The sequence below is a fragment of the Hippoglossus hippoglossus genome, chromosome 24, assembly GCF_009819705.1.
Source record: "Hippoglossus hippoglossus isolate fHipHip1 chromosome 24, fHipHip1.pri, whole genome shotgun sequence".
Taxonomy (NCBI): Eukaryota; Metazoa; Chordata; class Actinopteri; order Pleuronectiformes; family Pleuronectidae; genus Hippoglossus; species Hippoglossus hippoglossus.
The window spans coordinates 2,998,087-3,019,721 of record NC_047174.1 but is presented as its reverse complement, the minus strand read 5'-3'; the positions used below and the strand labels follow the sequence as shown (position 1 = coordinate 3,019,721).

Here is a 21,635-nt window from a genome sequence, read left to right as displayed (position 1 = left end):
TTTACAGACAGAATCATTTTGGCTTCATCACATCAAACAGACAAATGTTCATATATGTTGGATTATTTCATATGTGAACAGACTTTATGTGATTAAACATGAATCATGTCTCATGTGTGAGTTTTAATAAAGTTTGTTGCATGTGAACAATGATCAGCTGTTATTGATAAATGTGTTTTTATGTGGATCTTCATCAGTTTGCTCGACTTCATGGATCCACACGAAATCTAAATGATAGAAAACATTTTCCATGGAAATAAAAAACAAACCAAAGATAAAGATCAGAAAATAATGAAATCTTTTTACACACGTGGAAAAGTCGACAGGAGAAATAAAAACGAGTGAGAAGTAAAAGGAGAAATAAACAAAGCTTTAGAATAACGAGTTTAACATTTAAATTCAGCAGATTTCTCTTGAAGAAATAAACATGATGAATAAAATCTTTATCTCTAACTGCTCTGATCCAGCGTCACAGAGACATTCACAGGTAACAGCTTCAAGTGACCTATAATGCTAAAGTATGGAAACATCTTCTGAGTGAAAGTGTGTGTGAAGGTGTGAATGTGTTTGTTAGAATCAAGATCAGAGAACGACAGTTCTCCTCTGTTCCAGTCCAGTTTCACTCTGATCCTCTGGATCTTCTGCACAGAGAGAACAGATGATCCTGATGGTGACTCTGCTGAGTATTCACCTACATGGAACCTTATTCTCCAGTATCCAGGCAGTTTGATTCCCTTCCTCTGGACAGGCTCTGCTCTTACACCCAGTGACCAGTTTGTACTGTCTCCAACCAGGACGTCCCAGCTGTGAGTCCCTGAGTTAAAACCCTCAGATCCCAGGACTAAGGAGTAATGATCAAACCTCTCTGGATTGTCAGGAAGCTTCTGTCTCTCTCCTCGTCTCAAACTGGTCAGATCTTCAGACAGGACGAGTTCTGGATTAGCAGAGTTTGGGTCCAGAACCACAGGACTGTAGGAGACCACGTCCTTCATCTTGTTCCAGATGTTGAAGCTCAGGTTGCCCAGATGTTTGGCCTTGTCTATCAGAGCTCCTGAGGCCAGCTGTGGATCATCCAGCAGGGGGCGCTGCTGGACTCGTTCCACTGCAGCCTTGTAGTTGAGCAGGAACGAGACGTCTTCAGCTCTCAGCTCGTCCTCTGTGGTTCTGATTGTGTCTGAAAGAGCCGTTATGTCTCTGCTCAGAGACTCAATCTTCTTCTTCATCATCTGACTCTTCTGCTCCTCTTCCTCCTTCAGTGCAGTCATCCTGGCCTCCTCTTCCTCCTCCAGAAACTGATGAAGCTTTTTAAACTGCTCCTTGATCTGCGTCTCTGTGAGTCCGGCCTGGACCTTAATGTGTTCTGCTGTTTGTTCACACTTTACTTTAACACGTTCAAAACACTGTAACTTCTTCTTCAAGGGCTCCAGAGTTTCCTGAAGCTGCTTCTTGTGTTGTTGTGCAGCTTCATCGACGGGTCTGAATCTGTGGTCGCTGTGTTTTTCTGAATCTCTGCAGATGACACACACTGGCTGCTGATGGTCCAGACAGAAGAGTCTGAGTTTCTCTGAGTGCTGACTGCAGAGAGCATGTGAAGAGCTCTGATCTCTCTCCTGTAAGAAGTTCTCACACAGGTTCTTCAACACCAGGTTACCAGGTGGTTCTGACCTTGAAGATCTTCTCTTACAAAGTGGACACTCTTTTACTTCTTTGTCTTTCCACCAGCTCTTCACACAGTCTTTACAGAAGCTGTGGCTACATGACAGAAGGACAGGATCTCTGAAGACACCATGGCAGACGGGACAGCAGTGATCCACTTCTGATCTGGAAGCCATTGAGTCTCCAGGTGAAGCTGAAAACAGACAGTCAGTCAGTCACAGCTCCACGAACTTCACTGAGGTTCACTTCCTGTCTGTCGAGGTGTTAGTTAAACTCACGGTCAGTGTGTGGAGCGTCGGCAGGTTGTAGTTTGACTCTTCTCTCCTGTAGCTGGACTCACTCAGGACGTCTGGTCTGGTTTGGTTTAGTTTGGTTTGGAAGGTGAATGTGATCGTCTGGTTTTCACCCTGCGTCTCTTCCGGGAGTAACAGATGTTTCCTGGTTTCTCAGGTGAGTCAGGAGAGGGTGGAGCTTGAGATGCTGGATGATAAAACCTGTAAAACCTGAAACAAATGTACAAGCAGCTCTGCTGCCAGTACAAAATATGCACCCCCCCCCCTTTATGGACTGCACTCTAACACTTTAACTCTTAACTGTGCCTGATTCATCTGCCTGTGCAATATCAACGGTTCATGTGCAATACATTCACTGTACATATTCTCACACTGCACATATCTTCACTGTCTTTACACTGTATACATTAGTTTAATTACATTCATATATTTCTATAGTTTTAAATTCCTCACACTTAAGTATTGCATGTTACTTATTACCTGCTGATGTCTTTTTGACTCTTGCTGCTGTAATACTGCAAATGTCCCATTGTGGGACTAATAAAGGATCGTCTCATTTTCAGTTAAATCTGCGTTTTAAAATTTGTTGAAAACTGAAATTTGAACGTCTACAAGTTTAGGAGAGCTGGTCAAACATCTGCAAAGAATTATTATCATGAAAATAAATGTCAAATACAAGTTTTAAAAAGCTGACATCTGTAAAGTCATTCCATGAACTTAACTAAAACACATTTTACTTTTACATACTTACATATACTTGCATTTTAAAGCTATTGAGCAGATGCAAATATCCCAAAATGAACCAATATCCCACAAATAACCAGTTTCACTTGTGACTTATGAGGTCAAAAGGATTTCAAGTCTTTCAAGTCAGTTTCCCTTCACTTCTCTGTCATGTGTGCTTTTGCTTTTCTGGACAAAAGGTTCAATACATTCACAAGCTGCTCTGCTCTGTCGTCCTCGCAGCTTCACAGTCAACGATCAATTCGGTCCTAATTATGAAAGTTATTTCGGCCCCGGAGAGCCCTCCGACTGAGAGGAGAGCGAGGACATTTACCCGTCCTGTCATTTTAATTAGATCCAGATTTACCTTGCACCATCTTAAAGGGCCCCGCGGAGGACGGCAGGAGTTCAACTGGCTTTGGTTTCTGTGTCTGAGCCTCAGTTTGCTCAGAGACGGGATGTTCAACAAGCTCCACGAGAGGGTTTCTACTGACTTTACCACCTCATGCCTGGAAGCTGCCACGTTCAATGTATTATCAACTGCACTCCTCCTGTTAAATCTGAATTTATTCACTATTATTGCACTGGGCAGAGGTTGTTTTTATATCTAACTGAGCTTATCTTGCCCTTTAGTTTTCAACCAAGCAGAATTATGAATGTGTCTTCCCTGATTTACAGAGTTTAATAGAAGCAGCGTCTCCTCGATGATTCACATGTCTGAGAATATTGTTGAAATTGGAACAAAACCCAAATCATCCACATCAAAACGCCCAAATGACTCAACTGGAAAAACTTTGTACTTTTCAGTTATTAAAACCAACGGTGCTGGGGAGGGAAGTTAACGAGTAAGAATCAATTAACGTTTAGGCTACGAATTAGACGTGATGGTGAAAACTATCGGAATCATTTACAAGTTAGCAAGCACACAAACAAACAGAAACACAGGGATGAGTTATTTTTAACTTTTCTGTCTTTATATGAAATAAACAAACAAAATATAAGGTATTTTAAGGTATATCTAAGGTGTAAGTGTATAGTATTTCCTAAAAGGTCAAACTATTTGTTAACTTCTTAAAATGAACAGTAACAAAGATGTGTATGTGTATACAGAGCTTTTGTGAACACACGGGTCTTCCATTGAATGTCAAATGATGTGAAGAGTATTTTGTATAACAGACACAGACAGAGGAGAGAACAGACGTCTGTCAGCTGCGTTTACTGAACCTGCTCCGCTCTGTGAAGGGAAATCTCATGTTCCCAAATCTTGATCCAAATAATCTTTGATCTACAAAGGAAGTTCCACTGCAAACACGCACACGCACACACACACACACACACACACACACACACACACACACACACACAAACACACACACACACACACACATGCTCATGCCACTCCACTTAGATTCTATTGGATTTTATTAAATCTTCCCTGAGCTTTCACTTCGCGGCAGCATCCATCAGAGGTTTATTATTTATCTTGTTGTCAAGAACTGGCAGCTCGTGGAATCCCGCAAGACTGAGAGTAATGGTTGTGTGTATACATATATATATATATATATATTTATATATGTGTGTGTGTATGATTATGTGTACTGCATATGGACGTCCCCCTGTGTATAGATGTATGCAAACTGTGTGTGTGTCTCTCTTGTGTTAAATTTAAAGCAAATGCTTTGCTCACAATGGGAAATCGCATTCTGGCTAATTGCAGACATTAGCTCACTTTATTAGATCCATGCATTTCTGCATTATGCAAATATAGTTAAAAATGCAAATGTCCTCACTCGGCACTAATCACTGATCTCAGCAGAGCGACTCTTCGATGCATGATAGAAGCAGAAAGAAGAATACATTAACAATAATTGGTGTAAACCAATATTGTGATTATGTCTCTTAACGTTTGCTCTCACTGTCTCACGTGTGACCGGAGCTTTACTCAGACGAAAGGCAAACGCTGAATACATTACAGATGCAAATGACCACGCTGCAGCACAGATGTTGTTATCAGATGTGTTTTAATGTGACTAATCATTTTAAGGTGTAAAATCAAAGCAGTTAAAAGTTTGGGAACGTTTTCCTACGATCACTGAATAAAATATCCTCCTGCTCTAAAGCATGAAGATACAGCAGCGTGTGTTTGTGTGTGTGTCGATGAACCGACTGAATTTCTTAACAACCACTCAAAGTGTTTAAAAGTAGACGTTGTATTCGCTGCAGCACTTTTCTATCACACATCATTTACAGGCTTAGGGGCAACTCGGGTGTCAGTGTCTTGCCCAAGGACACTTCGGCAAGCAGAGGTGGAGAAGTACTGATACGGTTTGACTTGGTTTTAAATAAAAGTATTCATAAAATAAAAATAATTCAAAAGCAACTAAATATGGGAATCAGCAGGTTTGAATAAAGAATGAACATTTACATTTTGAACACAAAGAGAACCTTGTACAGATTGTTTTCACTGTGAGGCCATTTGTGATTGATTGACTGACTGATTGATTGATTGATTGATTGATTGATTGAAAGCAGAAGGAAATTACTCAATGACAGTATTACTATAAATGTGGATAAAATGACGTATTAAAAGAATGTAAACTACTTGTTATATTCACAAAATCAATTACTGTTGGAACTTGTGTGTATGAAATTTCTGTGTCTGTCCTGAATTGTATATTTGTACACATGGTCTCTTGATTTCCAATGAGAAAAGACTTCTACAGGAGCAGTAGATTGTAGTATTAGTAGCAGGTGGAGTTTAAAGTACAAGTTGTTATTCCATCCAAAGCAATACAGAAAATATCAATATTTATTTAGAGTCACAAGATAAATCATCAAGTCATTGATTGAATAAAGAACTTCAACAAGCGTGTGTTCGTGTTTCTGACTGTTCTCTAATCTCAGTTCTTTTTGTTCCATTTTGAATAGTTTTAACTTTTTTTAGTCACTTTGACTCAAACAGTGAATCTGACTGGTTTAACTTTTAACTCAGCACTGGATTTTAAAAGTTTAGGATGTTTTTCATGTCCGATGTTAATGTAAAAACTAAAAGAAAAGTGGTGAAGAAAAAATATGTACATTTCCCCTTGAAACTCGTAGGAGCAGCCAAAACACTCGAGTACAAGTACTTCAAAAATTGTCCTTAGGTGCAGTACTTGAGTATCTGCACCACTTTCCTCCCTTTCACAACATGAAATCACTCTCTGCAGACGCACTGAGATGATAACCGCTGCACTCTCCCTACAAAAATATCCATTACATATAATAACAGTCATCTTATAAAACATTTTTCATTTTGCCCGGCCATTACTCGGCGTGAAACATCAAGTGGTTACACTGGGGATTAATGATATGAGGACTTCGGTGGCCGGTGGGGAAACGAGCAGAGGAGAAGAAAAAACAAAAGCTGAGTGGTTCGAGTCCATTTCTCTTTCCAACGTGCTCCTCCGGGACTTTCTTAAAAGGCATTTCAGGCTGGAGAGTGTAATTTGCCTCAAACCGCTGGAAATCGCTGCTGAATTTTTTTGTGTGCCTTGTGGATCATATTGGATTCCTGAGGCTTGGGAAAGTTTTTTCTGTTTTAACACTCTGTGAGCAGCCTTTTCTTCTGTGGGTTGTCAGGGAGGAATGAAAAGACTGGTTAGAGGCGAGAACGCTCGAGAGCCGAGATGTGCTTCACCACGAGAATCCTTAAAATACTGCAGCTCGGCCTGTAGCCGGTTTGATTGAGGAGAACCTTAGATGCTCGCTCGCCGGGGATCTCGTGGTGGAGGACGCTCCTCAGGGAAACCCCCCCGACAGTCCCCACATTTCCTTTCCTCTTACAAAATGTTAAAGTCCCAGCCTCCGTCGCACAGCCCTGATAAACAGGATCTGCTGGAGGAAATGCGCTGAATCCATCAGGCCACCATTACCGAGGGTTAGCCGCTGACACATTATACACCAGGGTCCCTTTTTCTTTCAATCAATCCCCTGCTTATAGACCAGCACGAGCCCCCGAGGGCACAACACCCGGCCGGTGGTGCACATCCACATAAATGCCTTGATAAGGAAATAACCAAATAACAGAGAGCAGACGCACCTAAAGACACTGTTTTTGTTCCCCGGCGGCTGCCACAGGTCAGAGACCAGTTTATAAAGCTGTTACCTTCCTATTCGGTGTGTATGTACCCCCCCCCCCCCCCCCCCCCCCCCCCTGCATTCAATACAGCTCGTCATAATGTAGCAGATAAAGTGCTGATACGGCTGCAGCTGACACTATTATACACCCCCACCAGGGAGACGGGTATGGATGGAGAGAGAGAGAGGAGAGAACGAGTGGGTGGATGGATGGAAGGAGGGATGGGAGGATGGACTTGAGTGTGTGTGTGTGTGTATAAGCAATTTGGTGTGGCAACTTCAGATGAACCTATTATTTGTCAGCGGCTGAGTGAGAGTGAGAGAAAGGGCAATATGGATGGAAAGTGGCGGATTTGCTGGCAGCAGTCTCTTACTCAGCAGAGGAGCCACAAAGCATGATGAAAAATGCCTCCGAGTGTGTGTCTGTGTGTGTGTGTGTGTGTGTCAACAACTTGCCATGAACTGAGAGCTCAGAGAGGCAAGTCTGACACCTAGAGGATGGTGTGATGTAGTGATGTCAGATAGCACCAGCTGAGCTTTGCAGGAATCCTTCATGCAACATTGGAGGACAGATGGTAGAAGAGTGGATAAATCCTCTTAGAACAACTTGCAGGTTTGAGATACCAGTGAATCAGTGTGTTGGAAAAAATGCTGTTTATTACGTAGCATATATAATTGTATTTGCACTACAGGGACGTCTGGAGTTGTTTCCCTTGAGAGCGATGAACAGGAAGTGACGTGGCATAAGGGAGACATATTAGATAACTGTGTACTTTAATAAATATGGGCGTCGATGCTGGTTTTTAAAGTGAAGAGGTTGAAAATGTATATTTAAGCATATAAGCAGCTTCAGACCGACCTGGGACGAAAACTTTAAAGACCATAGAATTAGTTATTTTGAAGAAAAGATGGTAAATGGTCTTTATTTATCATTTTTCTAGTCTCGATGACGTGTGCAGGTTAAATTTTAAGTTTCGAACTTGCTAATTTTCTCTGTTTGTGTAAACAAGATGATTAAATACCATCACTTCATGATTTAAACCAATTAACAGTTTCTCCCAGTTTTCTCCCAAAAGCCTCGACCATCAAACAAAGAGGACGATGGAGGGAATCTGAATTAGTCTGATCATCGCATCGTCAACACAAAACAACACACAGTTAGGATTCGTATATTTCAAAACCTTTTATTAATTTGCTCTTTAACTCATGAGCCTGTACTGAAAGGCTTCACCCAACAAACACACACACACACATACAGTAACATGGTTACATGCATGAAAGCACACACACAAAAGACACAAAGGAGTGAATTCATGACACGTCATATAAAAGCTGCTTGAAAACTTTTTTGAACCACACACACAGATCGAGTGTCGACTCGCACTCTGGGTGACGTGTTAACAGGCAGGTTTCTTTTTTTAATGCTCAGCTGCTTTTTCTTTTTGACCCAGTGAACGTCAGCGATTCAAGTTTCAAAACAAATTTGGCAAACGAAGCAGACGGAGGTAGCGCTTCATAAAAGAAGTGGTGATTTATGATTTGACACTCGAGACCTGACAGGAGAATTTGGCTCGTTCGTATAATTTCCTCCACGACCAAGAGCTTTAACTCCTCTGCATTGCTGGTTATAGCCACAAAATAAATAGCTTCAATATAAGGATTTTAAAACTCCTCTAGATTTAATTTGGGAAACTTTTACTAAAAAGAAACGACACACTTCAGAACATCAGTTAATCCTGAGGCTTACAATAAGAAGCACCCACCGGCCCAGCACTTGTCAAACTCCTTCTACACAAAGTCCTGACGTGTTGTTCTTCTGCTTTTATGAGCTTTGTTCCTCTGAGTTCCGGTGTCACAGTTACCGCTCCTGCTTTCATTTATTCTGTCTCATCTTCCTTCCCTCGTAACAGACTTATACGAGGCCTGTAAAGTTTCTGTGAGTATAAATAAAAGGTTCAATGTCAAGCAACTTCTAAACTTATTGTGGGAAAAAAAACTCAGTACGCAAGTTCAGTAACAAGAACGTGAGAAAACGGATAAAGACAAACCAGAATTCATATTCAACACAAAAAAAACATATTCCTTTGGTGTAGCTGGTAGTGCTTCAGTATAAATTAACGCTCTTTCCTCTGGAGTTTGGCAACAATATGCGACATTAGACTTGTAGCATCGTCTCCGCAGCGTAAACAAAGACGGACGTACCGCTGCTGGCAAAACGCCTGCAACAACCAAAAGGCCTCGAGTTTGTGACAAGTTCAACTCAAAAGATATAAATTGTTTTTTGCTCATAAAAGTGCCCAAAACATTAATAACTTGAATTAAAATGTTGGTATTCATCCAGTTTAGCACCTTTTGTTTCACACACACACCAAAACAAAGGAGTGAAAAAAGGAGAAAACAATAGCAAAAGACATTTAGGATAAAAGCTCCACACCACAATTCATTAAAGTGCTCAAAATAAAGACAGACGGTGAGTAACAGACAAATTGGAGCTGAGGGAGAAGACGGAAAACACCACCGAGAAAAAAGCCACGCTGATTATTACGAGGATACAAATCAAATGCATTAATGGAAACCGTCCACGATCCTGAGAGGAGCCCGTCACACATTCAGGAGCTTTTCACGAGGCTCCAAGGCTGGTTGGTTAGTCAGACTGAGCCCAAAGCAATGTACCCTCACAGGCCCGGCTCATCGTCTGGTTTTACGTACGCGTATAAAAAGATTTTCAATAGAAGAGTCTAAGGAAGAGAAAGAGAGGCGAGGAGAAGACAGAGAAATTAAAGAAAAGGAAAATTAAAAGCGGTTGCGCCGTCTCCACATGGCTTTTGTTCCACCCTCTCGTAGTGAGAAGCCGCGTCGACTCGATGCAGAACGGGGCCGAGGCGTCGGTGAGAGGATTTGACCTTCTGAATCTCCTTTGGCTAACGAGGTCGCTGAGTTACAGGCGAGCGACGGCGGCTTTCTGAGTCGGAAGTTTCCCTCCTGGACAAACAGATGAAGAATTTCAGATGTTTTTAAAAGATCTGGAGGATCCTAAACTCTTTGTATGCCTGTCGGTTTGTTCAGGCGCCAACACACTGCGTGTCTCTTACCTAGAGTGTCTTCCAATGAGTTCACCATCACCTTGTTGACCTTTAGAGTTCCCGGCTCCGCTCTGAAGTAGAAACATTGAAGTCACTTTGAGAACCAAACACTCTCTGCAGATCCACAGCTTAAGACTATTTCTTTGTTAGAAAGTACTTTTTAAAAATCATTCATTTAGCTTCTTAACATCTCAACATCATTACTCCACATATGAAGGATTATTCTGCATCAAACCAACCGGGTACAGAAGGATGATTAAAACCAACGCACCCTTTGATTTTCCGTACGGCTCCGAGTCTCAGCAAAGCTGCCAGAGAGTTCTTCTGGAGGTCAGAGGACAACACCTCAGTGTATCTTAGTTGACCTGGAGCACACACACACACACACACACACACACACACACACACACACACACACACACACACACACACACACACACACACACACACACACACACACACACACACACACACACACACACACACACACACACAAAACTGTCTTTATTCAGTCGACAGCTGAGGTGAAAACACAGACCAGAGGCGATAAAACGTGTGAAACCTGCGAGAAGAAGTTTGAGGATGAACTTCCGGACGGCCGGAACAAACTGTTTCTCTGTCAGATCCTCTGTGGCCTCTTCACACAGGAACCTGCACACCACCTGAGACAACACACACACAGACAGACACACACAGACAGACACACGCACACAGAGAAACAGATGTACAGTTAATGCTGAGTTGACAGCACCCTCTAGAGGACATCAGCAGTCAGCACACACACACACAAACCTTCACTAGTGACAGTTCTGATGCGATTACGAGCTGCACAAAACAAACTGCTGGATTTACATTTAAGGTTTTTTGGTTCACAAATAATCTGTCGACTCCACAAACTCAAACAGAAAATAATAAAGACCCAGGAGGCTAAATTTCAACTAGCTAACAAGCTTCAGGATCTCATCAGTGTGTAAAACCACTCTGTGTGTCTCCCTCACCTGGTATCCCTGTAAGAAGGGGTCCAGCACACTGGTGAGGAAGGCCAGTGTTCTGTGTCCTCTTTCCGTCACCACAACCTCCTGCTGGGAAACCTGCAGCGCTCCAGTCTTCACCAGAAGGAAACAGGCGTCCTCGAAGTCCTGCAGGACACACAGCAACTTATTGTACCGGCCACGATAAAGGGGCCAAAGATTAATTGAGTGTATAAATGGTGTTCCTCACCTGCACTGTAGCTCCAGGACAGAGGATGAACTCGTTGGACAACATGTTTCTGAGGAAGCTGAAGCTGTTGAAAACCTCCTCTGAAAAACACACAAAGATTCACACGCAGCAGAAGTCACCAACATGTTCTGTGTCTTAAACATTTAACAACCTGCTGTCGGCACATGTGAGCAGGTAAACAGCAGCGTCAGTCTTACGCTTGTTGTTGGATGAGGCGGCGTGGACGGCCGAGGCGAGCAGTGCCGGTCGGAGAAAGATGTGCAGAGCCTGGTTCCTGTAGGAGGCGCAGGAGAGGATGGTGACTGCCTGGCTCAAGAGCTCCTCTTCTGGGGTAGCGGCTCTGGGAGGCTCCCCGGGGCCTGATTGTTCTGCTGCGGGCAGGAGGTGGAAAAACTGTTTCTATCTGTTCCTGCCTTTGCTTACATGGCCTCAAAGTAAGTTGCTTTATGATTGAGTGGCAGCAATGTAGGATTGTGCAGATGCGACAAGGAACAAAAACAAACTGATTAGTAAACACAAACCTTGTTCCAGCGCCAGCTGAACTCTTCCCTCAGAGATTGTCACCAGACCTCGATGCAAAGAGAGACTTGAGGAGACGACTTCTGATGGAGGAACGTGGTCTGAACGAGAGAAGTGGATGAAGAAGATATGAAGAAGAGGACACACGGAGCTTTAACTGGATCCAACACCACAGAATAACGTCTTTTGTAAATCAGAACAGAGTCTCAGTGTCGCTGAGAACACAAAGTATCTGTCTAATGGGGGAAGGGGGGGGATCGGACTCATACTGTACCAGGCCAGTGCAGGAAGGCTCCATACTGTCGTGAAAGATCCCTGAGCCACACAGCTTGTTCAGTCAGCTCTTCCAGTGCGGTCGCCTGGTTCTGATGGTGGCTCTGGAGCAGCAGGGAGGCCAGAAGGACCCACGGCTTCAGGACCATGTTCTCCTCCTGAGCCCGAACCAGCCTGTAGGCCGAGTCGTTCACCAAGTTAGAGATCTCCTCACTGGGCCTCCTGGGGATGTGTCTGAAAGTGGACAGGTCACAGTCAAGTGCATGTTTCTTCATTTACATCTGCGTCTGTCAGAATCTTGTTGTTTAATGTCTGAATGTCGTGCCTTGGTAGGAGGTTGAACTGGCTGCGGTCGATTTTGCCCTGGGCCAAACTCCTGACCGACACGGGTTCACCAAAGTACACGTGGATACTGCCGTAGTCTTCACTGAGGACCTTCCTGGCTTTAATCAGACCCTACAGAGCACAGGGAGGGGAATCGGTATGAAATATAACTTCTGATGTCTGCAGGGTCTAATGTAAATGAACACAAATGTGTAAGGGACTCACTGAAGTGGACTCTTTAGGTTTGGGAACACCCAGCAGTTCTCTGGCGTAGAGCGACTCCTCTAGGATCCTCTCATAGCTGATGCTGACTGGGACCAAGTTGAGGTCAAACACTTCCCCTTTAAAGAACGGATCCATCACTATATTCAACAGACCTGGAGGAAGACGAGGATGAAAATCACAGTCAAAAAACACAACTGGGACATTTTCAGAATTTGACTCTCCTCACTATAAAGGACGCTGGTATTTAAACGAATTTACTCCAAAGGGTTTTACAATCTTTACAATCAGCTTTAATATGTGTACAACTCTCCATCCTTATATCCTTGATTTAAACTGTATGTTTTAATAAAAACCTAAAAGAAATTGTAGAAAGTTTGTTTGTTCCTTACCTAACTTTGGAGTCAAAGATTTGCTCGTTCGACTTCTGGTTCCTTCCAGGAAAAATTCAACGGGTGCGAATCCATTCTGGAGTAAAAAAACCTCGTTAAGACCATAATGAATGAAATTAAAGACGTTTGTCAAGTACAATTACTTAAACTTCTCCATATTCAGAGAGAAGGTGAAATGGCAGAGAAGAGAATAACTGTGTGTCGCTGTGTAATAATTACAGAAGAGGGCTTTCAAAAAACTAAGATGGCTCTGACTCACTCCTCCTGAACCACAGCACAATGTTTTTAACTCCTTAAAAAGAATAAAAGCCTGCAGGAGAAACGGTTTCCTCACCTTAACCATGGTCTTGACATATTCTGAGAAGATGGCCCAGTACAGCTTGTCGGCACCGAAGGATCGTCGGATGAAGAAGGCTCCGGACATCCGCAGCATCTCCCCGACAAACTTCATTCCCATGAAATCTGCAGAGAAAGTCCCGTTTATTCCATGTGCAAATAGTTGTGGTGTTTGATTGAATAAACTCATGTTCTTTGTGTTTACCCATGCCAGCAGCGATGACAGGTAGAGCCACGTCATAGGTGTACATGATGTATGACATCAGCAGGAAGTCCATGTAGCTTCGGTGACTGGGCAGCAGGACGACCGGGTGCTCCTGAATGGCCTGTTGCAGCTGCAGACAATTCAAACACAGGTTGTGTGCGTCAGTCGACCTTAACGATGTTTGCGACCTCTCTCAGACACGTTGTCGTTCTGTTTCTTGGTCGTGTGTGTGTGCGCTCACCCTCTGGATTCCCTCCTCATTGACACAGATGCTCCTGAACAGGGTTTTGAAGACTTTGCAGAGCGTGAAGGCGAAGAAGCGAACGGTGCTGAGCTGCAGGTTGTGAGCCATCTCCTCCAAGATGGCCGACGCCTCCTCCTGGATGTCATCAACGGCTCGGCCCGTCTCTAGGCAAACCTTTACAATTCAAAAGGAAATATTACAGGGTAACAATAATAGAATAACATAGTTTTAAAGCTTTTTTGACTATGCATTTGACGGAGGCCTATTTCTCCAACCCTCTTGTTCATAATATAACCATATGAAACCTAGAGAGGAAAACTTTAAAGATTGTCAAGTGTGTATTTGCAATATTCTGAAAGCTTTTTAGAAATGAATGTATATTTATATCCACCAAGGAGGTTGTGTTTTCTTTGCTGTTTGTCTATTACACAGGAGCCACTGAACCAATTGTATTACAGCTTGTTAATTGTGTGTCTATTTGTGTAAGTACACTGAACGCAACTACACCGGAGTCAAATTCCAAGTATGTGTTCTTAATAAAGCTGATTCTGAACTAGCCTGCCACGTTTCCGGTGTAAAATCATAACCAAGCGTCAGTCGGGTACAACCAGAAACACAAACTCGTGTCACCCCCCCATCTATACGTTACCTGGCTGATGACAAAGCGCAGCTGATCGGACTGCAGCACCATGTTCTTCAGCGAGCTGGCTGTGCAGGGAGAGAGTTCTTTGTACAGAACCGGGCTGTAGCTCCTGAACGCGTATCTCAGGTCACTGGAGTTCCTCCTCTCCTCCAGAAGGTCCTCGAACTCATCTCTCTTCTTCAGCATGGGGTCTCTGTGCTGCAGAGCAGGAGACACACAACCCCAGAGTCAGACACCTGCATGAACCCACTACAACCACAGTACACTTTAATACACGTGTTACTGCAACAGAGTAAACATGCAAAGCAGATCAAACAGTAACTGGAGGTGTTTGCATGTCCTTCACTTTAGTTTTTCACTCAACATCTGATCAAATAACGTGTTTCTGATGAGTCATTGAATCACAGATATATAAACCTGTGACCTCTGAGTTTGTCAACGTGTTGTCACACCAGTGTCCTTCAGTCAATCAGCTGTTTGAATGAAATGTCAAACAGCAAAGTGTGGAAACAGCCACAGCCCCAGTTAGCTTGGAGTTAGCTTAGCCGCCGACAGCAAAAGCAAAACATACCGAATAACCAGATGTGGACGCCATGTTTTATCCCACTTTATCGGCACATTGACGTCGTGTCCGGTGAAGTTCTCCGGGCTCGAACGTGTGAGCAGTTCGGACTTCTCTAAAAAAAAAAAAAAAAAAAACACTTCAGGCGTGTTCACAGGGCACTTCCGTAGCATTTCCGCACGTACGGTGGGCGGGGAGGTCCAACCCGGAAGTGGAGCCCCATGTGCCTCACCGGTTTGTTGTCACGTTTAGCTGTGAACCTGTGAACTGTTCCTGCGTCGCGTCGTCGTGAAACCGGGGTTTTTACACGTAGTTTAAAATGAACTCCAAGTCAAACGGGGAAAAGGACGAAGATCAAGTGTTTCTCGAACAGTTGTTGGACAAGTTTTATGAGTTTGGTGAGTGGGACGTGAGTTAGCGATGTGGCTAACGGGGGCTAATGGAGCTGATGATAAATGAATGATGTTTTAGCTTATTCACAACATCTGGATTTAGCTTTACCTCAAGTTAACACGTTACAAATATTAGCTGGTTGTTCTGTTTCTCTCAATGTGAAACAACTGATACACTAATTGTGCAATAACTTGTTAAATAACTGTATGTGCAATAACTACACATGTGCAATAACTATACGTGCACATGTGTTGATTACTTAGATTTGTGTATTCGATTATGTCTAAACACAGAGATCAATACTGACATCTGACACCGCTGCTTGCAGATAATGGACCTGCATCAAAAAAGAAGCTCAAGAAGAAGAAAAGAAACCGGCGTGAGGAGGAAGAGGAGGAGGAGGAAGAAGAGTTCACTGCAGTGAAGGATATTTGCGTTGACACTAAAGATGAGCAAGCAACAAATACTGTTACTGAGCAGCAGCAGCAGCAGCAACCACAGACAGGTGAGCAGCCTGGGAAAAAACTGTGGAAAATACTTTTAATACTCTCCTCTAACTTCTTTTGATTTCAAGGATCATATCACGAGCTCTCAGATGATTTGTTTTGACCTGTTTACATCATCCACCACTCGTTTCTCCACTTCCCTTGTTTTTCTAATTGTTTTATCGTCTCACGCAGGTTCAGCCGTCCGGCAGGTGAGTCAGGTCGAGGTCGTGACTTATCAAGATTACAGAAAGAAACTGAAGACCAGTCAGACGCCAGCTTCAGACAAAACACCTGTGAGTTAAAGATACTTTAGCTTTTCTCTGTGTTCTTCATTATCAAAGTACAGATGAGGCTAAAAAACCTAGTCTGAGGATGTGATGAACTTTTGTTTTCCAGTTGATATTTTTGAAACCTTCTTGTCGTCACTCATTCATCTCACGTTCCCTCTCCTCTCGTCTTTGTTGCCTCTTGGTGCTGTTTCTCACTTCAAGGCTCCTCAGATCCCGGAGAAGACGCAAAGCGACTCGCTGGAGGAAATCAATTTAGAAAAGGTACAATTCTACTCTTTAGTTTAAATGTTAAGTGTGACATTTATTTCGAGAATGAGCAGGAGCCAATTTATGTTAACAGGTTTATTAATAAACAGTTTCACAGTAGACTTCATTTGAATTCCTCTTCATTGAGAAGAAGTTGTTATTTTCTGGTTTCGTATATTCCACAGTGTAAAGTAATTGGCTCACATGTAGCCCATGTAATCCCTGTGATAACGTCTCACTACACTGTATCTGTGAACGTGCACATCAGGCTCGTCTGGAGGTCCATCGGTTCGGAATCACCGGATATAAGAAGGAGCAGCAGCGTGTTTTTGAGAAGGACAGAGCCATCATGCTCGGAGCCCGAGTAAGGACCCTTTGTTACTCTTACTCTGAAGTTCTGTCCTCAGTATCAGAACCGTCTGAGTGACCAGTTTTATTTACTGTTTCTTCTTCAGCCTCCTAAGAAGGACTACGTCAACTACAAGCTGATGCAGCGACAGATTAAAGAGAAGAAGGAGAAAGCAAAAGAGGAAGTTCAGCCGGTAAGACGTGAAAGTGTGTCGCATCAAACAGAGGTGTCACTGTTACTTATGTGATTATTATGATCATTTAAATTCTGACCGTGTTTCTCTGCCTCGTAGGACTTGAAGAAAAAGAAGAAGACGAAGACGAATAATCAGAGGTGAGTGAATGAAGTGTTATGTTTATGTTCATGCACTCTACTCTCTTCTGGTGCATCTCAGTGTTTGAACCTTGTATTTCGCTGCTCTCTCGTCCCCAGGGACAGGAAGAAGGTGTCGTCCGGCTCTGGCTCCACCCCCTCGGGTCAGGTGGGGCGCTTTAAGAACGGGCTGCTGGTCCTGAGCTCCAAGGAGATCCAGAAAATTAAAGGCAACAAGAGAAGCAAATAGGTTCGTTCTTGTGCTTCTGCTAAGAAACTGAAGCACAGGAATGAAGAGGAACTGGACGAGAGCTGCTCCTGATGTGACCCGTGAGGCTGATTTCCTGACGTGTCGCTGGTCTGCGCTGGAAATATGGCGACGGCCTGACTGGCGACCGACCGCTGAGTCAGAAATCCAATCTATCGATTCCCCTGAAATGGAGCCTGAGCGTTCCTGGGTGGGGCAGCACGTTAATGCACGAGACCGGAGACTCTGCTGAATCATATTCCATCACAATTTATTTATTTTTTGTTTTTATAAATGACCACAAAAAGAAAAAGAAAGACATTTGCGTTTCTGCTGTTTTTTTTTTAAATGATGCATTTCTCATATACAAACCATGTCAGTCTTACAAAACATTTATATTGGCAGGAAGAGAGGGACAGGATGGAGGGAAATCTTCAAATTAGAAATGTACACACATGTTTTCCATGAAGAAAGACACATATAAACACGTTGCCCATGAGAAAGAGGAAGGGATTTTGCCAGTGCAGCAGATTCTCCGTTATTCTAGATGTAAACATTGAAGTCTTCACAGAAACGATAAAGACTTATGGCGACAAACGGAACCTGCGATCTGACCGTGTGCGTCTGAGGGTGAGGTCACAACTTCTCACACCGTTTTCCTAAAGCAGCTTTTTGCATGTAGACATTTCACCGAAGACGAGCGTGAGGAAATCTGAAGTTTATCTGCAGCACGTCGCTCGTCTCGAAGCTGTAAGCGCACGTTTGACTTTCCAGGACGTTTTGCAGCCAACAAGCATCGTACAAAAAGAAAAATAAATATGTAATTCAGTATATTTACATACTCAAGCGTAGATATATATTTTTTCCTCTGATGTGTTGAAGGTAAATAAATAATGGTGACATGCTGTATTGTCCCAGCACTACATGTTGAGGTCAAATATGTCACATTCGTGGGGGGGGGGGGGTAAAGGGACATGCCGTACAATACCACATCTAGACAGGAGTGACGATGTGAATCATTTTAAATATGTGATCTTTGTCTGTTTTCATATAAATTTCATATAAGAAACTCTGAGTTCCTGAAGCTGCAGCAGTATGGCTCAGTATAAAGTTTTATTTCCTCCAGTGAAGATTTCCTAAGTTTTGTTTTGACATCGACGCAGCCGGCGGACACGTCACCTCAAAACACCCGGACGTGCAGAATTTAAGGAGAGAGATTATCCAGATTTCATGATTGATGTCTCACTTTGCTCGTGGGCTCTGAAAATCTATTCCTGGTCTCAGAGGAGTGAACCTCAGGGCAGGTTTCTCCTCTGATGGGGGTGGGGGGGGGGGAGGTGGGAGGACGGTCAGAGGGCGGGGGGGGGGTGCTGACTGTTGTAGAGCAGAACAACCAGGAAGCCTCACATGATGCAAATGTAGCCCTTAGGTGGTAACTGGCAGTCTGGCACATGTCAGAAAGAGAAAAATCCCCTTTGGCAGAAAGTTGGATGTGATTTCTGTGTCGGGAGAAACTAAGTCTGACTGGGAAAAGGAAAGATGGTATATGTAAATTGAGATTAGAAAATAAATGCAATTAAATTTCTTAATTTGTGACTGAAATGTTTCGTTAAACCTCCATTTACAGTTTTTTTTAGCTGATGGAAGCAGAAGAAAAAACAGTTTTGTCTTTTCAATTGATCTGAAATTTGCTCATTTGCACATCAAGCAAATAGCAACATTTGAAAGACACTCAGATGCTTCAGTAGAGCAAAGAGGACGATGAGTCTCTGTGGATGTTGCAGCAGTTTCTGTTAAATTTTAACAAAGTCAATCAGCGTCATAATTAAAGTATTGATTATGGCCACTTGATTATTATTTAAAATGATGTAAATGTCAGAGATTTAACATTCTACATAACTAAATTAATATAATCCCAATCTCCTAAAAAGGCTCAGTCATTTTTAAATAGAAGAAACCTCAAATGGTAAGAAACAGCACAGAATGTACAGATATTTCCAGTTTGCTACTCTAGAAGTTCACTAATCGCTAAATTACTTTTAAAATAGTCGTATTGAAAATAGACGTCATCGGTTCCTGTGTGAAAACCTTCTGTAGTTTACTGTTGCACTGTTTTTCTCTTCAGTCACATGGTTTTATTGGAAATTCCACAGAATAAAAAGGTCTTTTAAAGATAAATAACAATAATTTAACGACATCAACTTCTACAATGCAAATGCTATGTAATGTCCCTGATTGCATGTTTGAATATTTATGAAAGTTACGGTACGAAATGGAGCAGAGGTTCTGACTTACTCGAAAGTTAAAATAAATCATAGTCTGTTGAAATGGAACAAGGTAATGAGACGAGAGAAACACACGGATGCTGTTGTTGGCGCCGTTGAACAGCAGGGGGCGCGCTGCCGCAGCAGTTGGCTTGAACGTCACTCGTTGCAAAGACAATAATAATGTTCAGTATTTACAGTACAGCTTCAGATATTCTTGTAAACTTGTTCGATGCTTGATCCATGCTTCATATTACACGTCGTTATCATAACTCAGTATTTACAGTTTGTGGATTCTCACACACACACACACACACACACACACACACACACACACACACACACACACACACACACACACACTATATAAATATTTAAATATCGTCATAAAATTCAGGGTTAAATATTTTTTAAATTTAAAAATGAACCTTTCCTCTGCTGCATCCAGATACATGATCATATATATACAGGGGTACACATGTCAAAGTGATATAATATCGTTAGTCACAGTGGTTTGGTTGGATTTCAAAGCTCCTCACGTGTCCAATGCTGACGAGAAACGCAGCAGCTCAGCCTGATGTGACTTCTCAGCATCACGTCCACAGATGTGAAATGAGTCTGAAGCTCGACAGAGAGACTCACAGATGAGCACAGAATTAAATTACAATGAGACAACCGCGGTTTTCTCCTCCACTTTCTGATCTGCATCGTTTTATGTGTTGGCCTCGTACGACTGAAAAAGGAATAAGATACAGGATTTGGGCTCATTTCCATCTCATATCAGCAGCTTCTGACTTTGATGCCTCAAAGTGAAAAACAACATATCATCAGGTTCTGTGTGTGAAGAGCCTGGGAGGAGCTGCAGGGAATCGTCAGGCCAATAATAATAATAATTATAACAATAATGGATTTTTCGAACCAGCACATCTAAAGATCACAAATTAAAATGTTACAGAAAACCTAAAGACATTTCTCTCTGTTTCAAGTGTCTGCAGCTTTACATGTAACGTACAGACATAAGAAAGGTTTTTATCTCATGTAACTATGAGCAGGAAAGCAAATTGTATGAATTCTCTAAATATTAAATTCTATTTAACACTTTCATCAAAATATGCATCAAAATGAATTTAAGATAAAAGATTTTCTAATGGCTCCTCCCAGGCTCCATTGATCTGTTATACAGCTACTGAGGAAATGAAATGAATTAAAGCCCAACTCTTCCCAGCTTCACCTCACTGAGTTCTGTCGTGTTGCTGCCCACAGGTAATAAATCACCTCTCTATTAAACTCCAACCAATTATGAGAAACAGAACAACCCACAATGCAACTGTAACTCAGGGAGATCGTCTTGTTTGAACTCGCAGGCTGTAAAACACACCTGAGAGAGAATCCCCGCTCGATCTGTTCTCCCTTATTTATCATCTCCTGAAAGTCGCTCTGGAATTTCCTGAAACATTATGGTTCAACGTTTTATCGGTGATTTGGTGCGCTGTATATTTCTTTTAATGCCTTTTTCAGTAGAAAATGATTTGACTGCACAGTGTAGACGTCGGTGGGAGCGAGAGGGTCGATATCGTTTGGTCTCCGGCCTCCAGGAGAAATCACTGGAACGATAGCAGCTAGAATATGAACACACGTGAGTCCTGGAGGTCACAGGGAAAAACCATGGGACATGAAAAGAGTGTGACGATCCACAGTAAATCCAGTCGTGTTCTCCGTCCGTCCACAAGCGTCAATCACTGTATTTATAGCCAATAGTTACTCAGATTTGTTCCTTTGTCCCAAATGATCGGACGCTGAAGTGTATCCGAGACAAAGGGCACCTTGATGGGAGAGGAGTTGAAGTCCCAGCTGACGTTACTGGAAAAACGTCCACGTGGGGAGCGAACCGCGGCTGCGTACGACTTTGTGTGTTTGTATCCAGAGCACGCGCAGAGAGAAGAGGGAGCTCCTACTGTTTGATATTCTTTGGAATGTCCAGGCCCGTGAGTAAGGTCACCTGAAACAGACAAACAGCCAATGAGAGCACTGCATCGCTGAGCGGGGCCGAGGACGCAGCGTGGAAACAGACAGGCAGGATGGTTAAAATAATTTAATGTAGCTTAATGTAGGGATGACACACTTTCTGAAACACACAACATGGACGACGCGCCTCTACTTTCTCCAGTCGTACAAAAAAACAAAGTTAAAGGAGCTGCCATCTTTTTAGAGTAAAGCCGCGGTGTCGAGCG

The 21,635-nt window shown here is 42.8% G+C and overlaps 4 protein-coding genes across 13 annotated transcripts in view; 1 reads left to right on the top strand and 3 right to left on the bottom strand.

Moving 5' to 3' along the window:
* Positions 1-449: 449 nt before the first annotated feature.
* LOC117758257 (zinc-binding protein A33-like) lies at positions 450-2,111 on the bottom strand. The gene is made up of 2 exons (XM_034579787.1): positions 1,935-2,111; positions 450-1,849 (listed from the first exon to the last, which is right to left on the bottom strand). Exon 2 carries the CDS (start codon positions 1,830-1,832, stop codon positions 450-452), a length of 1,383 nt encoding a protein of 460 aa, XP_034435678.1. The 5' UTR covers positions 1,833-1,849; positions 1,935-2,111.
* Positions 2,112-8,987: 6,876 nt separating this feature from the next.
* On the bottom strand, positions 8,988-14,968 carry gnpat (glyceronephosphate O-acyltransferase). Of its 5 annotated transcripts, none has more exons than XR_004613288.1 (18): positions 14,825-14,968; positions 14,260-14,451; positions 13,608-13,784; positions 13,367-13,496; positions 13,160-13,287; positions 12,826-12,901; positions 12,437-12,588; positions 12,213-12,343; positions 11,889-12,121; positions 11,617-11,715; positions 11,293-11,466; positions 11,096-11,175; positions 10,873-11,013; positions 10,437-10,536; positions 10,146-10,239; positions 9,884-9,945; positions 9,665-9,773; positions 8,988-9,626 (listed from the first exon to the last, which is right to left on the bottom strand). XR_004613288.1 is itself a non-coding variant. In XM_034580115.1 (18 exons), exons 1-17 carry the CDS (start codon positions 14,846-14,848, stop codon positions 9,713-9,715), a joined length of 2,097 nt encoding a protein of 698 aa, XP_034436006.1. In that variant the 5' UTR covers positions 14,849-14,968; the 3' UTR covers positions 8,988-9,626; positions 9,665-9,712. The 5 variants fall into 5 exon arrangements, 4 of the variants coding, with proteins under 4 accessions (XP_034436006.1, XP_034436005.1, XP_034436008.1 ...); XM_034580115.1 differs by having other exon boundaries at positions 9,884-9,988; XM_034580114.1 differs by lacking the exon at positions 8,988-9,626 and having other exon boundaries at positions 9,633-9,773; positions 9,884-9,988.
* An 18-nt stretch (positions 14,969-14,986) lies between these two features.
* Positions 14,987-17,457, top strand: c24h1orf131 (chromosome 24 C1orf131 homolog). Of its 4 annotated transcripts, none has more exons than XM_034580119.1 (8): positions 14,987-15,213; positions 15,537-15,713; positions 15,889-15,989; positions 16,188-16,247; positions 16,501-16,596; positions 16,688-16,774; positions 16,874-16,914; positions 17,014-17,457. In XM_034580119.1, exons 1-8 carry the CDS (start codon positions 15,135-15,137, stop codon positions 17,141-17,143), a joined length of 771 nt encoding a protein of 256 aa, XP_034436010.1. In that variant the 5' UTR covers positions 14,987-15,134; the 3' UTR covers positions 17,144-17,457. The 4 variants fall into 4 exon arrangements, with proteins under 4 accessions (XP_034436010.1, XP_034436011.1, XP_034436009.1 ...); XM_034580120.1 differs by having other exon boundaries at positions 15,003-15,213; positions 15,537-15,712; positions 15,885-15,989; positions 16,197-16,247; XM_034580118.1 differs by having other exon boundaries at positions 15,003-15,213; positions 15,537-15,712; positions 15,885-15,989.
* A 2,537-nt stretch (positions 17,458-19,994) lies between these two features.
* LOC117758370 (E3 ubiquitin-protein ligase TRIM9) overlaps positions 19,995-21,635 on the bottom strand; it is a 39,520-nt gene continuing 37,879 nt past the window's right edge. For all 3 annotated transcript variants that reach the window (XM_034579986.1, XM_034579983.1, XM_034579985.1), the window contains one exon: positions 19,995-21,403. In XM_034579986.1, coding sequence (XP_034435877.1) covers positions 21,356-21,403 — 48 coding nt within the window. In that variant the 3' untranslated portion in view covers positions 19,995-21,355. The remainder of the gene's footprint in view (positions 21,404-21,635) is intronic.